Source organism: Phalacrocorax aristotelis, chromosome 1, assembly GCF_949628215.1.
Source record: "Phalacrocorax aristotelis chromosome 1, bGulAri2.1, whole genome shotgun sequence".
NCBI lineage: Eukaryota > Metazoa > Chordata > Aves > Suliformes > Phalacrocoracidae > Phalacrocorax > Phalacrocorax aristotelis.
Window position 1 is genome coordinate 145,261,738 of NC_134276.1, and position 21,872 is coordinate 145,283,609.

General features: G+C 38.4%; 1 protein-coding gene across 17 annotated transcripts in view; it reads right to left on the reverse strand.

Annotated features, from left to right (window-relative positions):
• Positions 1-21,872, reverse strand: part of SOX5 (SRY-box transcription factor 5) — a 722,135-nt gene that overhangs the window by 84,125 nt on the left and 616,138 nt on the right. For 11 of the 17 annotated variants that reach the window (XM_075114236.1, XM_075114227.1, XM_075114264.1 and 8 more), the window contains 2 exons: positions 18,524-18,647; positions 5,447-5,532 (listed from right to left, as the gene is read on the reverse strand). In XM_075114236.1, coding sequence (XP_074970337.1) covers positions 5,447-5,532; positions 18,524-18,647 — 210 coding nt within the window. The remainder of the gene's footprint in view (positions 1-5,446; positions 5,533-18,523; positions 18,648-21,872) is intronic. The other 6 variants (XM_075114301.1, XM_075114282.1, XM_075114209.1 and 3 more) reach the window with 1 other exon arrangement.

Consider the following 21,872-nt stretch of genomic DNA (forward strand, 5'->3'; position numbering starts at 1 on the left):
TGCTAAGAAATGGTTTACCTTCTTGTAGGCAAAGAGTTTGTTATAGTAATATCCCAAAGAGGCCATGAATGTAGATTGCAAAGTAAATGAATAATAGGTAAAGTATTGCCGTCTCTTGGCTACAATCCGCAGAGACAATAATGGGGCATCGAACTTTTCTTCTCAGAGATAATTCTTTACAGCTCTGGCAAGTTGGCTCCCCAATACAAGGGAAGAATCAAGCTCTCAGTATTCAGATATTTCACTACAGTGTACATACAACTTTTTCAGGGTCTTCTTTCACAGATTTGCAGTGATGCAAAACTGGAAGGCCAACTGCTTAGTCTAGTCCAAACTGGTTATGTCTACAGTTTATAGTAAGAAATCAGAAAGAGATATGCCAAATAAAAAATAAAAATTAAATGTGCTTGACGATTAACGTATGAAAATACAGTGCCATCTCTTTACCAGAGAGGGGAAGTTCTATCATCAGCGACATTTCAAATGGAACTTAAAGCGATACTTCAGAGAAATAACCTGAACAGGCAAGTGGAGAGATGTAGCTCATCTCTGCAATGGTGCAGAAGCCAAAAGGAAGCTCATGTGTAAGAAGAAAAATGGTATCTGACTGAGCTGGCAGTCCTTATGCTTTATTTTTGTTTCAGAGGCAACAGATGTTTTATGTAATACTCATATGACCATTGGAACAGTCTATCTTCTGATCAGTCTCTGTATACTTGTTAACTAGCTCTATCCTTTCCGTTTCCTTCAGGTAAAACAAACATGGAGACCACAGAAGATTATGTGACCCTTAGGATATCTAGAAGCAAGGTTTTCCAAAGGAAAACTTGTAATGAGTCACACACTTAAATAACAGCAACATGAACAACTTTGAGAAGCACTCAAACTCCAAAAGGGTTTAACTTTTCTCAAAATCCAGCCACTTATGTCAGTGCCTACATGTGGCCCAAATTCTTCTAAAAATGTGGTCCAGACTATGTATACTAAATTCCACTGAAATTCAGTCCTTGGTATGCATTTTCCCACACCAATGAAACTGAAAGGTTTGTAGTGAGAAAAAAACCAACTGACTCAATTCCTTAATAAAGAAAGTACAGACTAAAAAAGCTTGGCTGAATTAGTTTTCCAGATATGTTTGAGGTCAAAATCTGCTCATCATCTCTATACAAAAAGCCACAGAGAATCGATGAAGATTGTTCAAATGGCTGGTCTTCAGAACTGAGACCCAGCTAAAATGCTTTCACACCTGTATGCTGACATCGAGGTTCTCTTGATCCATAAGTGACAGGTTTGGTCATAACGTTGAACACAACCACCAATACTCATGATGTCCTGTTTCATGCTAAGATGAAGGAGGAAGACAGTTTGAACGTGGGCAGTCAAAACTTTTTGGGGTGTTTTTACAAGAGCAGATGTTTGCAGGAAGTCTGTATTATATCAGACTGCTATATTGTTTTGACAGGACACAAAATGTCCATATAGTAACACTACATGGGCAGCTGTCATTATACTTCCAGCGTTATCTTTCAGTATAGTTATGGGTATATACAGCATTTGTATTACTGCCAATTAATCAGTTGTTGTCACTATTTGGTTATCAAACAAACAATCTGGGAAATCTGAACAATTCACACTGCCAATGGTGCAGATTCCTCTCAATTTTCATCAGTCGATCAGGTCCTTTGTCTCCCAGTGCTCAGAAAGCAATCAGGAATTATTTTTTTCTCAGAAAAGAAACCACCAGATATCATTTTATACTGCATTTGCTCAGACTTCTGGCAACATCTGTTTCACACTAGGTATGCCCAGGATGACCGGCATTAGAATAATCACTTCAGTTTACTTTGTGAAAAACTTTTTACCTTATATCTGTGCTTACAGCTTTGAATGTTGGTCTTCAAGATGGAGGAATTTAATTCCCTCATCTACTGCACCATACAGGAGGACATCATGTTCATTTAAGGCATACAGCAGTAGTGTCAATTAATTAGCCTTGTTCAGTAAAACACAGTGGCAAGACTATGTTCACTTTTGTTCTCATTCATTTAAAACAGATGCACCATACCGCATCATTCCTGAAGAACAAGACTACATGAAATTTACAGGGGCGAAAACCAACATAAGAAACTCACGTGCTAACCAAGAGAGATTTTACTGCAATGAGGGTGCATTTTAAAATGACACTTCACGCAATGTTTGGGACTGAATCTTCTCATTGACAGAGGAAAGTTAAAAACTTTTTCTCAAGTGGCATTTATATCATTAAGTGTGGGTATGAGTGAATATGCAGGGCTGATAGATAGCTCTTTATCAAAGGGCAGGTTCAAGCATGCATTATGTTAGTTCCAGCTTCTCCAACATGGCCCCATCCGCCCACTCCTTTTGCGACATCTAACAATATAAGTTTTAGTTTCCATTCTTACTGAGTCTCTCTGTGGATACTGGAAATAAAGGCAATCATGTATGGCTAATTGTGGTGGATATCAGATGACAGAATCTGTATGCCCCAGTGGGGACTCAAAGGCAGGGAGAGAAATGGAGGGCTTCAGATTACGAGCCCATCAGTGGGAATCAACAGGGCATTTCAAAATATGAGATTACATTTTCACTGACAAAGGGTATCTCTGCCACAGGAAAACAATCAGGTGTTAGCTGTTCTATAAATACAGTGTGCATTTCACTTACAAAAAAGAAAATTCAATTTTGACAACCAGGGATAAAAAAGTACTTCCTGTTGATCTCACAGTACACCACTAAAGCCATGCTCTGACTTAGAATTCTCTAATGAAATAACAAAGACATGTTTATCGCAATACAAACAAACAAGAAAAATTCCTTGGCTTTGTCTTGACTAAGATAACGTTGTGTACCAAATTCTGCTGGGAGCAACAAGCTGAGCATTGTGTCAGGTTCTTTGATCTCCTCTGAAAACTACTGCTTTTAGTATACAAAGCCTGAAAGATGACTGATAGGGAGGATAGAAAAAGAAGAAAAGAAGGATCATTGTACTTTTCTGACCTTCTGCTGTCTGATGACCAGATGACAGAGAGTTTGTAGGGAACACTATGGTTATATTAATGTCGGGGAACGTCTGAAGTAAGAAGAGTTCCTCCTTGAAAGAGACTGTAATGGCTGTACATTCACTCATGCCATTTAAACGTGGGTTTGGACCAGTTCTTCATGACAAACATAATGAATGTTTCTTGATGACTGAAGAAACAGTCATCACTGAGCTAAACTGGATTTGAACAGAGTTTGGAAGACAGCTATGCTAGATTCAGCTCCGCTCATGTTAGGATGGGTGAAAGTCCTTTCTGAGTACTACATCATAAAACCTTTCTCAAAGCACATCTAGCCAGACTCTTTAAAATGGCACCAGAAATTAAAAGGCATGTCCAATTTCTATTAGCCAGGTTGCATGGATAGCTAAAGAACAGTTAGGATGTGAAGAAAGACAACTTTAGATCTTTGCCAGCACATACATAGCCTTAGAGATCAAATCTGAAATTCAGATTTGAAGGAGTCTACAGAGTTAGTAATTTAAACCTCTCCAGCTGACTGGCTGCCAAACTCTCTCTTTAATTCCAGACAAAATAACATGTAGCAAAACAACACAGGTGAATTTGGTCAATACTTTCATTTTAATGTTCTTTGCACAGAAACAAGTCGCCTTTGGGGTTTTCAAATTTTCCACAGCATAAACTCATCTTAAGATATTTATGAAGTCAGTCACATTTGCACAAAGCCCACCTTTCTATAAGGAAACTGTCACTGTGATAAAGCCTACTTTAATCAGAATACTTCAGCCCACCACATGCATAGATACAGCCCAAAGCTTGTCCTGAAATGAAAGCAAACCATCCTCCCAACTTACTGGAGCACTGATGCACTATTTTAGGACTAGCTTGAATGACCGCAAAAATAAGCAGAATTAAACTCAGACCTCTATTTTCTCATTGCTATCTAGCTCCATTTTTCTTTTTCCTTCTTTTTCCCCCCTCTTACTTCCATATATGTATTCATGTGTGTTTGGCTATTATAAGCACTTTATCAATACTGACGTTACTCCTCAAAATTCATTTCAGAGGGATGACTTTTATGACTCCCGTGATTCTTAAGCCGCCTACGGTATTTGTAACTCACAGAATCAGAAACTAACACACAGACAGTGTAGCTTTTCATACAAAGGCACAATAGGAATGAATGTATTAACCTCTGTGGTGCATGGAATGTGTCAGCTTACACACTGGCAGCTATTTCTGTGAAACTCAGCTAACTTCCGTTGGCTGTGTTAAAATAAAAAAAAAATCTTCCCCAGAACTATGTCCCACGCTCTCGTATGCTGGCCAAACAATTGAAATATCTGATGTTGCAGAGAGTCTACTTCATACTGATGCCGGCCAAACTGAGTTTGAGAATGCATTTTACACACACTGATATAAATGCTGAGTTTTTCCAAGCAGGTATAAAGCTCTGCTATTCCATGTGACTTGGCAAATAATAATGAGCGGGCAGACGAATTAGCAACGGAGAGCTTGGGATTTTTTTTCTTTCTACAAAGGACCGTCAATCCAGACCTTGCAGAACTAGAGATGATTTCAATCTTGATTTCATTTTAGTCCCAAATTTTACCCAGCTTCGTCCTACCAGCAAAGCATACATGGCAGGTAACAAAATTCAAACTGTGGACACGGACATCACATTTGCTTAATTCCAATGACTTGACAAGGGTGTGGGGATGATCAGAAATACCTGAGGAACATCTGCACTGCTATCATTAAGACCCATGGACACCCTAATACCTCCAAAATTGAGAATGATATTGGGAGTTTTGAGTCAGATATATCTGGCTACCAGGCCAAATCTTTAATGTAGCTCAAAAAAAAAATTCTTTAGTATCTTTCCACCTGTTTTCTAATTGCCCATGTTAAATTTGTATAATCGCTAATTATATGCACTACGGCAGTGGCTAAAATATGCTGGCTACCATAAAACACTGTAGGAGGGGCCAGCCATTGCTCTGAAGAGCTTACAGCCTAAAAGGACATAATCACGTTAAGCGACTTTTAAGCAGTTTAAAAGTGCTTGTCAGGACAGAGCTTTTCTGCCTGGCAATGCATTTCCTTTGGCTGGTTTTCACCTAGGCAGCCTGTACAGCTTGCATCAGAACTATTTAATGGAAAAGACAAGCAAACATACTGGTCTGCGGAAATTTAGAATACAAAGCTAAAAGTAGTTAAATTGACAAAAAAGACACAAAAATGTAATAAAAATTTCCCCCAAGGTAAAATGTATATGATTTGATGATTATTTTGCTTCGGATGCAAATTTTATGTGAAGAGAACAGACCAAAACCCCTGTTAATTGCATTGTGTTCAAATGGAAGAGAAAACAGTTTTTCATATTTACTTAACCTTTGCCTCTTCTGCATTGTTTTCGGACTTACCTGCAGTTGGAGTGGGCCTAAGCCTGGTGTTGCTGCGGCAGCAGCTGCCATGGTAGTTGGGATCAGCTGAACAGGGTAAGGGTCACCTAAGTAAGAGAATAATAGAGGCGTCAGCACCTTTTATCTACTCTCCACCTGCAAATTAAAGTCCTGCATTCACTCTTTCCAAAAGCCTTCTTTTGTGCGCCTTGTTGAGGCCTAATGAAAAGCTCTATTGTGCAGCCTTTTACTAACACTCTTTTCACAATTCTGGCTGAGAGAGGAATGTGAATAAAAGGCACAAGCAATTAAGGCGGAAACCTCATCCTTTTTCATGATGTATTTAGGGAAATGGAAAAAAAGTGCACATTGATCAGAAAGCTGCACTTCAAAAAAAAAAAAAAAAGAAAAAAAAAAGAAAGAAGATGGGGGTGGAGGAAAAGAAAAGGAAAACCATACAACCTTGATAAGATCACAGCATTAGAAGGAAACAAATTTACAAGCTTGTCCAGAAAATGAAGTTAACCAAACTCTGCTCACTGTTAGTAAACTGAGCCTCACACAGATCAGAAATGGCACTCCCTTGACTGCTGTGTTTTCTTTTAGGTGAGAAAAAAAACACCTTGCTTTAGTTTCAGGGTTTGATCCTACAACAGGAAAAAGCATGTGAAGTTAAGTAAATCTGATACAAGCCTCTGAAATCCCTGCACCAACTCTACTTCATGACTTGTGATTCAATTTTGTTTCTGAGGGAAAACTACTTCAGTTTTAGTAAGAACTGCATTGTGCTGAATGAGATAAAGGGACCCAGTAAAGGTTTAAGAAAAAGTTGCGGGCGTTTATGAAAGAAGATTACCTGAGATGGCAAAAATCAAGATGGAGACAGGCTTGTTTTAATGTTATGGAGCGCTCACTTTTGGTCACTCCCTACATATCAGATCTATTAAAATAAAACTTCATACTAGACCACCATCAAAACTATTCAGAAAACTGGTAAAAAATAATAAAAAACATTCTATGTGTTATACTGCTTATCCAAATGATAAAATGTTTAAGCACTTTCCACTCAAATAAGGATCACCAGAGCATTTCTATGTGTCCCTATGTTCTGGTAGCATGCATGATTTTTGTAGCATTAAAACAGCCACTTGAAATGAGACTATGGAAAAGGCAGAACACTTTATTAGGAAAATCTACCTAGATGTCCCTGTACGTTTCATTACAGAGCTAGATTAAATTTTTTTCTCCTTTATTGTACTTTCTTGAGTGAACTGGGAAAAAAAAGACAAATTAAGAAGGCAATGCAGGCTGTTCTATACAATTATTATTAGTTATTATTGAATTAAAGTTTATAACGGGATTAAGCCTAAGTTACAGGAAACAGAAAAAAAAGGGAAAGAAATTTATCTCATGTTTTTTAGATGTTAGAAAAAAGCTGTGTTGGTGTATATATGTCCAGGAAAATTGATTATGTTTATTTTTCTCTTTTATAATGCAACCTTCTTTACCGAGATCTTTTAATTTAAGCATTTTGATTACCTGTTAAGAATTAAATACCACAACTTCTAGAAATGGAGGGCCAGAAAAAAACCTGGGCTGGCAAAGCATCTTAACAGATATTCAACTTTCATAAGCATGCCTGCTTATATTTAAGAACATCTTTAGTAATACTTTGCTAATTGAAGCCTCCCAGTTTTTCAAGGCCAGCCAGCCAAGCAATGGAAATCCAAAGGTCCACCCAGGCATTCCTATTCGCAAGCATTTTTGCACCAGTACCAGGCCGTAACTTCTCTATTTAGTTATTTATTATCAATGGTCAACAGATTTCCTGGCTTGCTTGGATTTTTTTTCCCCAGAGAACACCATCGTTTCACATTTCCCCATTTTCCTTTGCATTAACTGAGACATCCACTTTTCATTTCATATCATGGATTGAATGAAACATTTCTCTGACTTGTAATTTTCTGGAGCGCTATCCTGTGACCCAAGCGAAGGGCCTTAAACATGTGAACACACAGTGAAGAAAGAGATGGTGGTCAAAGTCTCAGGGTCAGTGGTGTTTAGCTGCTTCTACACCACTAGTAGCTCAAAGGCTAATCCCAGTATCATTCTGGAAGACTCCTCTAGGAGAGGACATTTTGTTCAAGAACTAGCTATGAAACAATATAAAAGTATTAATTTCTCAACTGCAAAGAAAAGAACAAGGGAAAAGTTTCTCACTAGAATGCTGATTTTACAGCCCATTGAAATATTCTGTTACAAATCATTTGTATTAAAACATTCATATTAAAAGATTAACTTCCCTGCAATATCCCACATTCCTCTTCTCTCCACACACACATAAGCCTCAGCCCATCTTCCCACAAACTCATGCTAATTCATAAATCACACTATTCTCACCTCCCTAAACAGCCAGGCAGATTCTCATACCCTCGTCTGTTGTGGTAATTCCTATCTTTTACGGTTCATTTGGTAGACATACCAAGGAGATGCTTCTGACAGAAAAACGTGCTAGAGTCCCCGTGGCCACGTGCATACCCCATGGCCGTGTGCATGGTCACAACTACTGGCTTTGGCGGTGTAGGTAATACCTCTGGGACCCTTTAGGAGACCATGCCAGGAAGCAACTACTACAGCAACACGTGCTAATGTAGATTAGAATTCTAAGGGAATTCTAAGGAAAAAACTCAAATTCGTCCTAAAAACAGATTATAGCTAGGCAGAACTAGGATCTCCTGTTTACCAGGTTGGTTTTTTGTTAGTTCACTCTTTAAAGGGTTTAACGTTTTTCCAGTGCTCCAAAATATTTTTAAGAAACAAAAACAACAAACAAATCTGAAAGGCTTCTGTAATCTATTCTGAATCTTTGAATCATTATGCTTTGGTAATACCCTCTGCTATCTTGTGCTTATCTTAGGCTTTTATGAAGGAAAGTACATCCTGCCTGTGCTGCAATTCTTTTGCAAGTGCTACTCATACACAGTACATCCACATTACTTCTCCCATGGTACGCACACAGTAGCAGTGAAGAAGTTGGAGGAAGGTACAATAACGAGCAGAGACACCATCGGGGTTAGCCATCCACTGTGTTTGCCCCGGTACTAACGTCTAACAAAAGATCGCCTCTGTCTGTAGGAGCTTACTGTCCACAGGAGACCAAACACAAAAAAGCGAGGAATATGCTCAAATGCTGTGCCATGCCCTGGGTCACAGAACAGACCAGTGGAAAAGCCAAGATTAAAACCCAAAAAACTCTTCAGACAGTGTCCTTCCCAGGGAAGGATCCATGCCCTGTATCAACAAGGAAGCCAAGCACTTATATACTCACACCACACAGTGCAGGAGCAGCTGCCACCCCTCAAAATACTCACAAAGTCCTCATCTCCTTTGATAAATATGGACCTGCTCTCTCTTTGCAGTTACCGTAGAACATAATAGCTCTTTCTACTGTCCTAAAATTTATTCCCATATCAGACTGAAGGTTTTGTCTGAGCAGTTCTAGTTAATTCTGAAGTCTGGGAAATGCATGTCTTAACTATTTAATTACTTTTCAGTAAATATTTTTAGACATAAAAAGTCACCACCTTTTTTTCCTGAGCTCTGGGAACATTTCAGGAATGTGAGACAAGATATATAGTTATTAGAAATAGGTATTTCGCAAGCCATTCACAAGTTTGCATCACTGAAAACACCAATAAGTTCTCAAAGAACTATACTACATTTCAGTTCTCAAAATTCACTATTAATCTAGTAATGCAGGCAGGCAGGGGTGTACCTCTCTGCATCTTTCAGCTACCAAAAGATAAATTTTGTGCATTCCGTTCATGTTCCAAACTGTTTCTCATTATGAGTGGACTTCTCTTATACACGAAGCATCAGAGAGAGGTTTTGTTGTTGTTGCTTTTCTTTAGTACACTATACGGTAAAATCTGGATTTTTATTTTAAGAACAAGGTAAAAATTATTTCATTAGCTGATATATTTTTCTCTAATATACAGTTATTTCCCAGCTACTCAGTAACATCACTTTGAAGAACAGAATTATTCAAGACTGACTACACTAAAAGAGCACAGAAGGACATACGTACTGGTGATACAGCACTTACAGAAGCGAATGGGATATGTCAGCCTGGAGGAGCTGATGTGGTATATTAGAGGTGTTGGTGCACACTGTGAGCAAAGGAGAATGCCAGTGGCTCAGGGAAGAAGGCAAGGTTGAACCCTCAATTCTGTGCCAATTCTTTATTTCTCTATCCTTCTTTTGGTCCGTCTTCCACAAACATACCAAGAACCTCTTTCCTGATAATTTATGCACTGCAACTTCTTTCAATTTCAAATCACACCTTCATCCTTGCCCAAAATAATCTTCCTAGATCTTGCTTACAAGAGGATTTTTCATGAAGTACATTCACTTTTAAACCACTCTTTCTATGAACTTTCCCTATCATCCTCCACTGAAAACACTTTCCTGTGAAAGTATGTTGTGGTACAGAGCCAAGTGGACATCCTGTCCCAAAACGCAAAATAACAACCCTGTGTGTTTCGGAAATTGATTTTCAACTGACTAGCTACCAAGCTCATGGATATTAAATGATTGTATCCTTGTGGCAATACAACAGTGGCTCTTAAACCATTGATACGTTTTGCAAAATTTTGTCAAAGCAGTTTAGTAAGTTAAAAAACATTAAGACTTTTTTTTTAAAAGAGAAAAGAAAGCATAGGAGCTACCATTATGTGTGTTGCACCGTTCACCTAAACTCATAATATGTTTTTCGTATTCCTTTTTCTGTCACTCATCTCATTTATTCTCCTTCATGGTGTAATCCCCCCTAGTGTCTTGTCTTGTCTCCTGACAGGCTGCAAACTCTTCAGAGCAGGCACAATTGTCTTGCTTGCTATATAAATCAAGTTACATGTTAATGTTAAATTATAATGTTTTGACAGGATTTTTAAGTCGAACCTGATTATATGAAACAATAGAACTCTCTGATTTTTTTCCTGAAATTTTCTTCTTTAAAAGAAATGATACCAGAAGAGGAGAAGTAGGGGTTTTATTTCCTATGATTTTTTAAAACTTATTGTTTTCCTCCTACCTGTCTTTCAGGGAGAGCAAGTGAAAAAAGCTGGGAGGTCATGGAAGGAGAAGGAAAAAAGAAAACAGTGTAAAGAATATAAAGACTAGGAAACAAAAACAAATTCTTAAATTATAATTTCCAAAACCAGAATGCTGAACTGAATTCCATGAAAATACCAGAATAAACACTTCCTTATAGTAGATTCTGCTGAATGCAAAGGAATTCTACATTATCTTCCCCCCATTTTTGACATGCTCTAGAAAAAGCCACAATAATTTACACTCGATTTATCACTTAAGCATATCTATAATGAATAATCACAGCTGATGGCTAACTGACAGGTAAGCCACTGCATCTCTTCTCACTACTCATTCATTCTCTTCCTCATCACCACTTTCATTTTTTTGGTGTGATGATGGACATTAGTAAGAGTAATAGGAGGCTGTAAAGGACACAGGCAGTGTTCCCTGACTTCTGGGTCTAGGCATTAGGGATTTAGACAAATAAGACTATGAAGAAGATACCACCAGTGGCTTCCAAAAAGAAATCCGAACTGATTTTCTGATTTCTTTGTGGATAGTTCTGGACAGCATTGACTGAGTGCTGCGTACAAGGGATTAGCCTGTTTTGTATTTTAGAGAAAAGATTCAGTCTATAGAAGGGATGGCTTTGGAGGGACCTAAAAGCAGCCTTCCAGTCCCCATGGGGTGGTGAACAACCAGACAGGGCCAGGCTCCTCAGGGCAGTGTTTGGTTGGAGGATGAGAGCTAATGGATATAAAATAAAATTAATCAGGAGAGGATCAGACTTTCCCCATGAGGACAGCCAGACGTTGAAACAGGCAGTCAAAACAGGGTTTTGCAGTCTTTATACTTGGAGGTTTTCAAGCCCTGGCCTAATAAAGCCCTGAGTAACCCCGTCTTATCTCCTAGATGACCCTGACTGGAGGAAGAGGATGGGCTACAGAACTCCTGAGATCCCTTCCAACCAGAATAATACTATGATTTCCAGGCTGCCCTTTTTAAAATATATATATACACACACACCTGTTGAATAAATGATAGTTATTCAAAAGTACCGAGGAAAGCCAATGTATTTCCACAGCGGTTTGCACATGTTCATGAATTTAAAAATCAGGACGTTCATTTGCTTGCCCATCTATAGTGCCATAACACCAGACATCTTTTATGGCCTAGAAACTGAACTGAAACTACCAGCCTGTTTTCACTGGACCCCATTATTTTGCCTGTCTATTTTGTTTTTAATAGCCTTATTGTGAGAAGCCACACATAGATCAGGAGCTATGGGATTCTTTCAGTTTAGAAATAGCCTTTAGTTGTGGTGTTATTTTTTGCAGTCTTCATGCCTTCCATTGCATTTGCAGCATTACAGAAGTGACACATTCTCATGCGTGCTAAAAGGCAAAGTTGTTACGAAAAATTCCTCCTTCTTGCTCTTTCTATCCACAATGCTATTACTCTTTTCTTATCCTGGGGGGAACATGAGGGTTTAGTCATATGCTCATTCTTTTCCAAGGCATAAACAGTAGTCCTGAAAGATGACTAGTATCTTTATAAAGAAGCTACAGTATGTGGTCCTCACAACACATGGTTCCTATTTTTGTCATTCTGATAAAAGCATAGTAATGTCCGTATTTTTTTCTTGTGATTTGGTGATTGTCAATGACCTGTATGTCAGCTGATACGGTTAAATCAGAAATTAGCACTCAGTCTCTTTAGAAGCCAGACACATGGACACTGAGCACAAGAAAAATTATAAGACAGTCCACATGATACTCCATTAAACAATGAAACATGTGACTGACTGAAAAACAGAGATACATCAGCAAGTTTCCCTGAGGAAGTTTATGGTATTTAACTCCTAAACATTAATTTTATTGTGCTGTATGAGGAACCAATTAACTGAGAGTTTCATTTTTATCAGACATTGGAATTATTGTTCAGAATATAGACGAACAGCGTGTTTTAATTTTATTGGGCTTGGCTTGTTCATCTCACATATTTTTGCCAATTTTAAGAGGTAATTTGATATTTCATCAATAACTTTGGGTGCATTAATTTATTTAGAACACTTCCAGCAGCAACGAGCTGATGTGTAAGACACATACAATGTACCTATTGTATATTCAGATTTTTTCCCCCCTAATTGGATATGGTTGAAATAGTGATTAAAGCGCTTTCAAAAAACCTCATGTTGATGACATCTGACTGGGAACACAATATGATTTGTTACAACAAATTATCCACAGGGGAGAGGAGGAATAGGCAAAGAAAAACAATTCTCAGTCCCAAAATTTGGCATACTTCCATAAAAGTAACATAGGTATCAGTGAATAAAACGCTACCTAGAAGCTTTCCTGAGAATTTGCAAATAACCTGGAACATATATTTGGGGTAAATCCCACTTCCAGAAATACAGACTTAGTAACTATTGTTTCCTGAGAAAAGAACATAAATCTGAAAAATCTTCATATAGTTTGGCTTCTTGCACACCTTGGTTTAGAAAATGAAGTGTGTTGTTCTTCATCCTCCAGCGAAGAAACTATCTGGAATTAACAGCTTCAATCATACTGAAAAACCTCAGGACCAATACAATGTACCACACTGCCATAAGTGGCTAGGCAACATTTCACTTCCTTTTTACTGTGATCATCAAATGCTTAAAGAAGCAATGGAGCAGTTTCGAAAATGAATCTTACTTAGCGCCGTTAATTGGGAAGAGCCCATCTTCTTTAAAAGGTTTGGATTATTCTGTGTCTTTTAGTGGAAAGCTAATCGTAAATAGTGCTGCAAATATAGAACCACAGAGGAACCATGGGGAAGCATTCTCTCCTGGTGCATTCTGCTCCTTACAGTTATTGAAGTATATCCAATCTACCACTGTTCTCAACTTAGCTCAACTTCTACCTTTTTTGTAAACAGCTCCCCAGAAGCAGACCCTCTTGCTTTCCCAAATCTTTACTTCATTCCTTCTATAATCTCTTATATAGGAGAGGCAATCATGCCTTAATATTCCACATACAAATCTATACATATGTGCATTAATAAAAGGATCACGCTACCTACAACTAAAGAGCAGCCTCCTCTGAGGTGGAACTATGCAGTTTTCAAAGGGCAGGATACAAAACTTATCTTCTATCACTTACACTGTTTTTATACTTTAAAAGCGCTTCACAAATATTAATTAGCACTAAATAAATTCTAATTATTTCTAAGAGTGGCCCTAGCAGATCTGTATCATCTGGTGTGAAATCTGACTTCAGCAAAGTCAACAGCAACAGCTCCTCAGACCTCAGCGGAGATGACACTTCACTCACCATTGCTAAAATGCTGAGAGCCATATATATTACCCAGCAAGTATCACAAGTGAAGCTGAACTAGTAACAGCAGTAGTAACAAATGACGGGGGTAAGGAATGCTGGATGACAACAAAAGGGGAAGGGTTAAATGACCTGAGCCAATCTGCATAGCCTCAATGTGGGAGAAGCTTTGCCACAGTTTGGGAAATGCAGTAGTCAGGCTCTGTTTGATTTCAACATCAGCTGAAATGGAAGGAGCTCACCTGCTGATAAAACTAATATACTTAGGGTACTGGGGTTAACTCCTAATATCTGCTCATACCCAGGTCACTCAGTTAACATGCCACTTTGAAACACCAACTCTTTAAAAGAGATTTGCATTATACTTCGATATAAATACTACATATTGTCTATAAAATAAAACACATATAAAGAGGTCTGCATAAAAATCAAAATACTTAAATTCCAAATAGCACACAATGAATGCATAACTAGGTATGAAGCAAATAATTAGGTAACCATTATTTTTCTTGCTAATTGTGGACTATGCAGTCCATCACATACTGCCAACTTATTTTTCTCATGTGAAAATAATGCTTTGGTTGTAACTAATAATATTAAATATTTTACACATCATGCAATTATATCTAGGTACAGAGGTTAAAAATCAGCTGGAACCATAGATTATGAATCTTTTTCTCAAATAGAAATGTACTCCTAATAGAAGTTCCTCCCTTTTTCTCTGCCAACTTTACCACCACACAATATGCCATAGAGAAAAAAGGGGAAGTGTCAACTTGTGTAAATTGTCCCTTATGTAACGCAAACCATCTGTTTAAAAAACAAAACAAAATGAAAAACGAAGCCACTCCCAAGCATGATTTGCTATGGAGAAAAAGAAAGAAAAGGAAATTTACTACATTGAATTGGAAGCCAAAGACCATGACCTGCCATGTTACCATGGAGGAAATATTTACCCCTCTCCTCCCCATATTTATCCAATTTTGAAAAATATTTGGAGAAGTATAAGTGAATAATTTGCTCTGCACATATTAGAGATTGATATTGTTGGATTCTCTTGATCATTTCAGCCATCTAAAATGTTTTCAGTTAGCAGAAAACCAAGCAGAGAAACCTCTTTCTTTGCAGTGACAGACAGAATATCTCTCACCCAGGGATGCTGCCACTGGATCACTGAGTCCCCGACCACTGGAACCCGGCAAAGTATAGGGGGATAAAGTATTGGGATACTCTTGCCCTGTTCTTAGACTCTTCTTTAGGTATCTACCATGAGAGGAATCTAAATAGACCCCTGCTATGAACTGCTGTGACTATTTTTGTGTTATCTCCAGTCAAATCCTCAGAAAAGGAAGTATGTGTAGAGAAATCAGTCCTCTTCCTTTCCACAGTCTCTCTCTGGATAAGTCATTAGTCCATTGGGAAGCACTGGCTAGAGGAATCCTACCACATACGCTCTCTGGAACCACTGGGAGACATACATTTTACCTTCTGTTGCTCTAATGTGGACAGGTGAATCAGCAAGCATTGAATAAGTTAGTTTGCTTTCATCATATAAGCTGAATGAAAGAGAAATAGCAGTATAACCAGGTATTCATAATTTTTTCTCTTTCACTGACCTGGAGGCTTGATCACACATTCTCTCCCAGCTGCAGCTGTGCTGGCTGAAGAGGCCACTATGCCCAGTCACAGCCCCCTGCCAAAGGTTACCACTGTGACCAAGCTGCTTCTTTAATCACTTCCCAACATGTTTCCATTAAAATGAGCCAGCTCAGCTTAAGCAGTTTTAACAGAAAATCCTTGCTATCCCAGCCTGGACAGAAGCAAGTTAGGGAGCACTTAACCAAGAAGCTTGGCCAGTATGTCGGAAGTTAGAGGCACAGGGAGGAGCAATTGGAGGCAGTTATCTCTTCAGCTACTTGGCCTGCAGACAGAAGGCAGCAAGTAACCCAGCCATGAGCTGTGACCACTGACTACAGATCTGCAGTGCCTTAGATGACATGGTGATGAATCTGAGATACTCTTTTGCAGATCTGACTTTTCAAAGGGGCAGGGCATGTAACAGTATAAATGACCCTTTAAAGGTGTCCCCAGATGGACATCTATAATCAAGGTACTCAGCATCATTGGTTAGTTATGAAAATATTGGTTGTCACAAAAATTCCCTCCTCCTCCCCCCCCAAATTTTCACATCTCCCTTTTACTAAGAAACAGTATATGAAAATTATCATAGTTCTTTGTTATTTTTTACTGGAACTGAATTGCCCCATGTAGATTTTTATTGTTCCTAAGTGCCACGTGCTAATGCTAGCAAATAACAGAATCATCACTAGAGAATTCCTGTCAATCAGCCATATAAAGTAATTCTGAAAATCTATCAGTCCAGAAAAAAGTTTTCCAAAAGGACCAGGAAGATGTAGAAGTGACATTCCATTTTCATAAGGTACACAAGCCAAATTTAAAACATACAATGGCAGTCAGGTAAAGATGCTGGTAGCGGGATCTACAGAAGTTCACAGGAAGGCTTTGCATCCAAAAGAAAACTCAATGAAAGTTAAGCATTTAACATGCTCAGAAGCCGAGCGAATTAATCTGCTGTACGTTCTCTGCTGCAGTGCTACACTGGTACACATTTTAGCTCAGTTCAAGCTAGCATAGGTGACCGTACTAAAGTGCACAGTACAAACATTTGTTCAATATGCCTGAGACTTAGATCCCCATCACTCTTCAAAAGAAGATTTAGTGTCCTACATCACTCAGGTGCTTCAGAAAATTTTATCCAAAGCTCTTTGTTTTACAATCTACCACATCTTTGCCAAGAGGACTGATACACAGAAGGGCAAGCAGGGAAGTGGGAGAAATATGTTTTAATAGCCTGTCAAAAACATTACTTGATGTGAACATGTTATAGTTTTAAGGCAGCTACGTTTTTCATTGCTGCAAGCTTTCTAGGTGTAGCTAAATCCGTATATGCTTTTTTGTTTACACTAAACTGTGAGTAAAAAGAAAAATCCTTTGGACTACTTATCACTTTTCCTCAGCTTCTCAGTCAAATTCAGTCAAACATGCCAGGGAATCACCAAACACAGAGCTGTCTTTTTCCACTGGCTTCTGCTCAGTCCTAGACCTTGGCATGCTGTTATTTCCAAGCCTTACTGCCAGCAGCAGCAGCAACTTTGCTCTTCTTTCTTTTTCATTTTCAAGGTTACACAAACATGCCATGTTATATGTTCTTCATGGATGTGAGGAACTATAGGGCTGACTTGCAGCTAATGTACATGCAGTAAAGAGAAGGAAAAAAACCAACCTCAACTCTTTCTATCCAAACCAGACTTCATTAACATGCAACTAATTTAATCTGCCAAATATATCTAACAGGGTTCTTTCCTGACCTTTTCCAGGCCTACAGTTATGGTAGCATACATATTCAGTGTGGTTTTCAGTTAAACATTCTGTAAAGTGAATCGCTACTTCTCCCATTTGAGAGAGACTGAGTGTGAAATCACTGGAAGAACTGAATGAGCCTATGCTTTGGCACTGCAGCTGCTGAGGGATGTGAAATGTTTTGAACAGTAATTTTCAGTAGTGGTCCCAGTCTGTAAAATATTAGGAAAAGGGATTAGTGGCCAAAGAAAGTCAAGTTCGCATTCAAGTACTGTATCTACAATGTTACAGAAACTGAAATAGATCTGAAACTGTGGGCTAAGCCAGTTTAACTAGAGGAATCTTTTTATGCTCTAATTTTATGAAACTGCTGCAGTGGCAAGTCCTGAGTAACTCGAAACAACTGGTGAATTCATGAGTTAGTCAATGATACAGATGGGTACACTGAAATGGATATAATAAAGCTAAACACCCATGGTAGAGACAGAGAACGGTAGAACAAGTCAGTCCTAGATAGTTCAGTAGAAACCTGAAGTCAGAAGAGTTATACAGGCACAAATGCATGAAAACAAGTCTATGAAATTCATGCTCTAGCTAAGGCTATTCACGGAAATGGAGTTCCTCAATTATTCTTTAACTTGTATTTATTATTATCCTGTTGACGGGAACATGATATCCTATAGGACGCTTAAATAAAATTTCCAACAAAATCTGGGGAGTATAGAGAACAATACAAATCTTTCAAAGATTAAAAATGTAGATGCTGTATTTTTTAGTGTTAGGCTCTCATAAATATACTCATAGTTTGTGTTAGTCCATCAAACTGAAAGGCATATGCTATCTTTGATCTCTGTGCAGAACCCCCGTTGAGATTAATGTGAGTTCTGTGTGAAGAAAGAGACTAGAATAGGCCCTCCGTTCACAAATAGTAAGCAGGCTGCTTCAGGGAAAAAAACATATTTTCTTACAACAGTGTTGAAATTTATTGGGAAGTTTCAAATAGCTTCTCTTCAGATGTGTGTACGTATGTGTGGTCATGAGCACGTTCACTTGTCAAAAAGATCTGTCAGAAAGAAGGTGCACAAATCTACTTGTCGTGTGAAATGTTTTGCTGTTACGTTGAAACACATACTTCATCTCTGACAATCTTTTCTCATACGATACCGACTAATTCTCTATTTTACACTCATCTGTGCAAGTTAATGGCTTTGTTCATCTGGTGAGAGAGGTGATACTTTCATACAGATTGGCATGACACTGTGCCCTATACCCACTTCCAGCTAAAAAAATCTACAGGACTTACTGCATCCCGCTTTGTAGCTGAAACCAGGAGGAAGAAGGAATCCTTGCTGTGCAGCTGCTGCTAGGGTTCGTTGGTCTGGAGGGAATACGGGAATCATTAATGGAGGCAGCTGACCCTGGACCTGCTGAACAGGAGAGGGAAAATCAAATGTGGAATTTTTTCTGGGGAAAATGTCTGCTTACATGCTTTCTCTTACTTCTGATCTGGGAGGTCAGGTTTGAATATGCTCCTCCATAATGGGGTGTTCCAGTAGCGTCAACTATTCAGCCTCATCTTAATTACCAAAGCACTTCATATGAATTACATTAATCCAAAATAAATCAAAAGATTCCACTAAGGCACACCTATATTCCAATTAATTATTGCCCCCAACAGTGCATAATGCCTCACTTCTCTTTGACTGAAGGGTGGGCTTTTCTTCTCTTTTACGGCACTGTGTAACAAAATTTCTGTCACCCTGACTGAGCCCATACACAAAGATCCACGCACACAGAAGTAAAGTACAAAGATGTGCCTAAGTAGTGTACAGCACTGTCAGTACTATTTTTCTGCCCATATACCTACACTTATTTGTACATTTGAGAAGATAAAGTCTCTGAGATGGTAAGAAGAAAGGCTGAGACACTTTATTCGCAAATAAAACACAGCTATGTCTGATGTGTTAGCTGTTCAACTTTGCACAGCAACTGTACACAACCATGCAAGTCAGGAAATGGAAAATATTATATTGTAAGTGGATACTGCAGGGGACTTAAGACATGCAGAATTTAGTCATCAAAACTGGAAGTTGGCCATGGCACAATGTCTAATACTATTGCTTTTACCCAGTTCTGTCAGAGTTTTTAATTGCTAGAAATGGACATCATCTTTGCATTTCACACAGATGAGAAACAAAAAGTTTCCTAGATTAAAATGTTAAATGGCCGTTTTTAATTTAAAATCCCCACTGTACTGACCAGATCAGTCCATAAAGGGACACTGACTCATATGTTAGAAGAGGTCATGTACGTTTTTAATGGCACTGTAAAGCTAAGCATCAGAGGTGCAGATACGTTATTAAAGACTAAAATTTAGTTTGTGGTCTGTAGCCTTAAGAAACAAGGAGAATTAGGGTGTCAACAGGCAAGCTTTTTTGGCCAAAGGCGTAAGAAAGTGTTACTCCCTTCGTTATTGCCCGCATAGCAGAACTGGCAGAAGAGAACACGTGCCAGCTCCTTGGTTGTCACAGTTCAGACTACAGCATCTTGACTTAATTTTATTTTAATTTAATCTCCTGAAGATCCAGGAGATGTCTCGGTTCACCCAACACTGTTACAAGGCAGAAGAGTGATACAAAATTTGGGAAGGTAACCTCTTCACTTATGCCAGGACCTGTCAACACCTGTGTGTGTGCTGACTGTGTCTTTATAGTCTGAAACAATTTGCAAGGATGGAGTGCAGGAGCGCTGTTGACAGAAATTCTTGCACTGGGAGATTAAGGTTGGGTCTGAAGCTAGAGTAAATGTAGCCACACTCGCTGAACTAACTCGATGCATTTTTTGTTACTTCAGTATTCTCCTTTGTATTCTGATCCTGTTAACTAGAAGACATACGCACTTTTAACTGGATTGTTGTAGAAATAAACCCACATAAAATGTGATTTCTTCTTTATCCTCACTCAGTCACCCTGGAACTGCCCAAAGTCTGCCTTTTCCTCATGTGTTTATTTTTTGTTTGTTTTGTTTGGGGTTTAGGGTTTTTTTTTTTAAGACAAAGACAAAGTAAGTATATTCTTTTAGCACAAAAATGAACAGCCGTGTGGAATTTTTGCATAGTACTCGTCTTCGGCAAAAAGCCACAGAACTTTTTTTAAAATGGTTTCCAAGGATGAAAGTGACTTTGCCAAGCAAAGAAGCTTCAAAACAGGACTCAAAAACACTAATAGAAAGACAGATGGTTCTACTAAGAGCTTTGCTGCCAAAAAAAATGTTAAAAAAAAAGTGAAAAAAATGGAGTGATGTTATTGAAGCTGACTGCAAAGTTCTCTGATGACTGCAAATACTCTTGTCCCACTGCAAGTGTTAACTCTGCCTCCAGGGCTAATATAACTAAAGCACCACACACACACAAATTGTCATTGCCAAGCCCACAATGTAGCACAAGTCTGCACTTGATTCCAAGTGACTGCCAAAAACACGAGCAAAACACCACACTGAAAAATTCCCATTTAGGAAAACATTTACCAGGAAAATGCCCTTTCTTCTTCAATCTGACTGCTGCATTACATTTTTTCAAATTGCTGCTCCTCTTTATCTCTCCAAGGGGCCTTATACCCACTAATTTCAAATGACACAACCCCGGTTACATTAAGGAGGTAAGAACTATAGAGTGATGAGGATGGTTTGCATGGATACAGAAATAACGCAGTCAAAACAATGTGATTTTCATTCCAGGATGGAATGTATGTAGCAGCACTCAAACAGCTACACTTCATTTTCTCCCAAATAAAAATAAGCGCAAACATTATTGTAATCTGATTACCTGACACAATACAATACAAATTATGGACTCTTCATTTTTATGGCTCACTTAACTACTACATCTTAAACTTTTGTTATGTTTATTATTATTACCTAGAATTGCTAAGATACAACTGTTTCAAGTGGCACAGAATACAGGCCCTCCTTCTGAGTTTTACGTGAAGGGTATCTTCCTCTTTCCTTTTTTTTAAAAAAAGCTGTTACTACATCAGCTACATCTCTCACAAATGGTTTTTGTTATGAAGCCTACACACTTTCCAATGTTTTCTCAATGGTGACTTCTTGATACGGCATGTCTAATTTGAACGTAATGGACTGCAAATCAGAGCTATTTTCCAGGCCTTTCAATTTGTTCTGCTAATAGACATATATATGTCCGTAAAAAGAACTACACCTTTAGCAATCCAAAAATGCATATAGCTGTCAAGATTCTCCACTTGCCAATCTCTCTACATGATTACTTCTTCTTAGCTGTAATTACCTGAAGGTAAAGATTGTAGTTTAAATCCTTACAAAATTCCCAATGGATTTAATGGGCTACAATTTCACCTTGTAACTTCTTATCTACTTTAGGATATTAGCCTGGATGATACTGACAGAATCTTCTAAAGGCCTGTTTTTTTCACTACACATCATATTGCCATGATGTCAATTAACCACAGAGTCCCCTGATTTTCTTTTAATTTGAATGCCATCACCACTTATCAGATTAACCAGAATTACTGCATGACAAACTGTAGAGGCATGGTATGCACAGAAAAGGCACGTGACATATATAAAATAACAAAGAAATGAATCGAATGTCATGAGAGCCGTAATATTCTATACAA